This window comes from Lolium perenne, chromosome 4 (assembly GCF_019359855.2).
Source record: "Lolium perenne isolate Kyuss_39 chromosome 4, Kyuss_2.0, whole genome shotgun sequence".
Classification (NCBI taxonomy): domain Eukaryota; kingdom Viridiplantae; phylum Streptophyta; class Magnoliopsida; order Poales; family Poaceae; genus Lolium; species Lolium perenne.
In genome coordinates, this window is record NC_067247.2 from 285,504,315 (window position 1) to 285,508,418 (window position 4,104).

Sequence of the window (4,104 nt, forward strand, 5' to 3'; positions counted from 1 at the left end):
CCAGTTTCTCGAATCTTCCTGAAAATCAAATCAGGAACAGAACATTCCAAGGAATTTGAGTGTATGCAAGTCTTACACCTCTGACGATTCCTCCAAAAAGTTAAATGCGTTCAGAAGGTCGAAGAGGGTGCATGAGCGCGTCAAAGGGCGAGTCAACGCGCCAACGACCTCACTGGCACGCGGGGAGCAGTTCGGTTCAAACCGAACCCGACATATCATATCTTGGCTTCTTCTTCTCGCCGAACGAGCCAACTAAACCCCCTCCAGACTTTTTCTAACCTATCCGTTTTACTACTCTACAAACCATGCGTTCCCACCCACCGTTTTAAGACCCCTCCGTCCCGACCCTCCTCCTGCCGCGCCATTCGCAGCAACAAGCTAGGCTTGCTTCCTCAGCAGCTTAAGCCATTGCCGGTTGAGCGCGCTGCCTGTCGTACTTGTTGTGCACAGCGGCATGGGCAACCTGATGTCGGCGGGCGCGGGGGCGGCCGCAGCGAGCGGAGGGAAGGTGGTGATGGCGGACGGGAGCGTGCGGGCGCTCAGCGAGCCCGTGTCCGTGGCGGAGCTCATGATGGACCACCCGCGCCACTTCGTCGTCGACGCGCGGGTGCTGCAGCAGCGGAAGGGCGGCGCTGGCGGCGGGGCCAGGAAGGTCGCGCCGCTGCCGGCCGACCATGTGCTGGGCGCCGGCGGGCTGTACGTCCTGCTGCCGGCCACGCGCGGCAAGGTTTCCGCCGACGAGGCGCGGCGCGTGCTCACCGCGTCCCGGTCGCTGGCGCGGTCCAAGTCAATGCCCGGCGGGCTGATGAGGAAGATGTCGACTCGGAAGAGCCGGGGTGCCGACGACTCAGCCGGATCAGCGAAGCGCGAGGCGACGCCGGCAGCGACTGTGGCGGAAATGGAGAGGAGGAACGAGCCGGTGCCGACGGAGACGGACGGGTTCGAGGAGCACCGGCCGGAGTTCTTGAGCAGAGAGCTGTCGTGCAGGGGGTGGAAGCCGAGCCTGAACACCATCGAAGAGCGAGTCATGCCCAAGAAGGTCTCCCATTGGCTCTTCTAAGTTTCTGTCCGATCGATGACCGGAGAAGGTGAGCCGAGAAGGCTTCTTTGACTTGTCATCGTCGGGATCTAGTGATCGTTTTCTTCCTTTGCTTCTTCTTCTCTTTCTTTCTTCGCTAAAATGCTTGTCGTCTATGTCCGTCAAATGCATGTGTAACCAAACATGTAATTTGCGTTTGATGAGATAGTAACAAGTGAAGTCTTCCGTGTAATTGTAGGATTGAGTAGTTAGATCTCTGAGCGTTGTGGATCAATGTAAAAACTGAATGAAGCTAAACTTATGTGTAAAGTTGAGATCACTGTTGGGAAACTATAGCAACTATGATATGCTCGGTGTGACAAAATAGTAACAGGTTAAAATATAAAAGGATGGTTAAACATATGAAAATTTTAGTGAAAATCTAGATAGATATGAGATCTGGAATTTGGTCACCCTATGGTAGCTTCTCGTTTGTCGCCGCTTGTGCTCGGTTCATGTCAGGCGTGATGTGCAGGTGGTCTCGTTTGAATCTAGGTCATGGTATGGTATTCATCTGCAACGCGGCGATTCTACATAGTTGTGGGTGTCCCATGCTTATCGAAGGACCAGAACCACGTCAAGATCTGTGCCAGTTATTTTGCAATTGCAACCTGTACCAAGTACATAATCTCACCCCTATAGGTCTAAAGGTGGGTATGTACAACTCGTCTGCCTCCCGATTATCTCTCAACCTCTCCCTCTTCCTTATCCTCTGCTGCCACCACCGTTCTCCACCATGCTCCGGCCAACCAGATCCAGTCCACCGTCCACAAGCTCAAGCCCGACCAGATCTGGCCGCTGCCGCATTAGTTACTGGGTAGGGACCCGTCCCAATCCCTGATTTGGAAGAGGTCAACGGCCCTGCTCCGTCGCCCAACGTCGACAATGACGAGATGGTGTAAACTCAGGAAGCTCGCCGGACTTGTGTCGCCAGGCAAAGCCGCAGCCGCCGTCCGGAAGAGGAGCGGCAACTAGCGGCCCGAAGTGAGGAGGCGGCGGCCTCCAGGCAGATTTTCTCTTCCATTTCTTTTTTTCAATCTGTTCCATGGAGATTAGATGAAGGCATTGCTTTTTGTTTGCTGTTTCATAGCTCAGATCCGTACCTTTTATTTTCTCTTTCTTCTTCTTATTTCTGGAAATGGATATGATGGATGCTTTCATTTTCCTTCTTTCAAATCTGAATCTCCCTTGATTTGTTTCTTTATATAAAATTGTTACGGTTACAGATAACATACAGGACTAAAATTTCCAGCTAACATAGTGGGAAAATGGGTCCAGGTCCAGTTAACATAATATTGTGGAAAATGGCTAAGGAAAGAATTATGTACAGAAAATGTGAAGTTCATCTGAAGAGAAATTATTATGTTCATGACAAATTATGCCTAATACTATACTAATTGTGTACTAATTGATACATGGTGTTCGTGTGAGATGGGCAAATATGTTAATGGTCAGATGCATGGTGTTCCTGAAGGAACAAGGATGGGACGGAATCTTGTTGTAAATAGTCGAGATGTTTTGTACTGAACAGGAAAAAATGCTTGAGGGCTTGTTCGCAATGTACAGAACTGGTTGCACGAATCTAGAGTCATAAATGGTCGTCCAGGATAAGCCCGGACCCCAACGTGTATGTAGAGTGGGATTTTCGATTCATCCTCTGATGTGCGATGGTCTCATGACGATGGCCAATAAGGATCTCAAGCTCTTGACAACATTGGCTTTCATTTGGGCTTGGATTGGAGTTCTAGTCTCATCTTTCTTTTGTTCCTTGGATGTTCTTCTCTCTTATGGCGAGTTTGTTTGTTGTAAGAAGATATATTTTTTTGCAAACTAGAATGAACACGAATTAGTCAACTATTAAGCAACCTCGACGACTTCAACAGAAGTAAGAGACAATTTCATTATACTAAACTTTTATGCTTAATTATAAAAGTCATCATGTTCAGATATTCCTGAATGTATATTGTAATTGCTTAGTAATTCACACTTATAACCACGCTATAAAGCCACTATCGTGTTTTTGATTATATAGTTACAATCGTATATGACTCAAGATACATATGAGTTGTGCAAAATTTAATGCACACTTTATAATAAAAGTTATACTAAGACAAATTCATCTTAAATTTAAGAAAAGGACAAAAACACATGCCTCCTTTAATTATATTTTTTACAGTCGATGAACTATATAGTTTGTGTGTATATTTTTCAGTGAATGTATTCTCTAATTAAATATTATTAAACATATTGGTAGAGATTCTAAAACATACGGCCTAAAGAATATCTTAATACTTCTTTAAGGTATATGATAAGGTAAAGCAAATTGATAGAAACATCTAGAGTATAACTGAACCCTTGGCATAGTTATTTTATTGAAATAACATTGCTTATAGTTAGCACTGATGAACATAAATATATTATTCTGGTTTCTGGTACTTTTGCATACATAAATTTGATTATTTTATACTACCTCCGTTCCGATGTATAAGACTTATAAATTTATTCAAAAGTCAAATCTTTGACCAATATAAAGAAAAATATTAACATCCGCAACAAAATTAAATATATTGTGAAAATATATTTTACGGTGAATCTACTAAAATGGATTTGGTATTGTAAATGCTCATATTTTGGTATATAACATTGGTCAAAGTTAGATGATGATGAATTTTAACTGAATTTATAAGACTTATTCATTAGAATGGAGAGAGTATGATGATCATCGCAATGCGCTATGTATCATGTGGTGTGAAAGTGCATGTAGAACCCACGTGTGATTTTGGTAATTAATGACAATCTCTATAGACTAATGTTTGCGTTAAGTTGTATTTGTAGGATTTGTCCTTAGTCCATACTTCAAAAATTTGGCAAAAAAATCTAATAATATTTATTTTTGCTAATTCCATGAGTAATACTCATTTTTGAATTTTCCATAAATAATACTACATCGAGGACGCCTGACCCGAAAGGACCTTGTCGAGAACTAGTAACCCGAAAAGCTAGATTACTGGTACCCTGGTCTATAT

The 4,104-nt window shown here is 44.0% G+C and overlaps 1 protein-coding gene across 1 annotated transcript; it reads left to right on the plus strand.

The window, feature by feature from the left end:
• Positions 1-268: 268 nt before the first annotated feature.
• Positions 269-1,386, plus strand: LOC127295644 (uncharacterized). The gene has a single exon (XM_051325609.1). The coding sequence runs from the start codon at positions 455-457 to the stop codon at positions 1,058-1,060; it is 606 nt and encodes a 201-aa protein (XP_051181569.1). The 5' UTR covers positions 269-454; the 3' UTR covers positions 1,061-1,386.
• Positions 1,387-4,104: the final 2,718 nt, after the last annotated feature.

Excerpts from the sequence above, each read along its gene's own strand:
- LOC127295644 (XM_051325609.1), top strand. The coding sequence starts at position 455 with ATGGGCAACCTGATGTCGGCGGGCGCGGGGGCGGCCGCAGCGAGCGGA.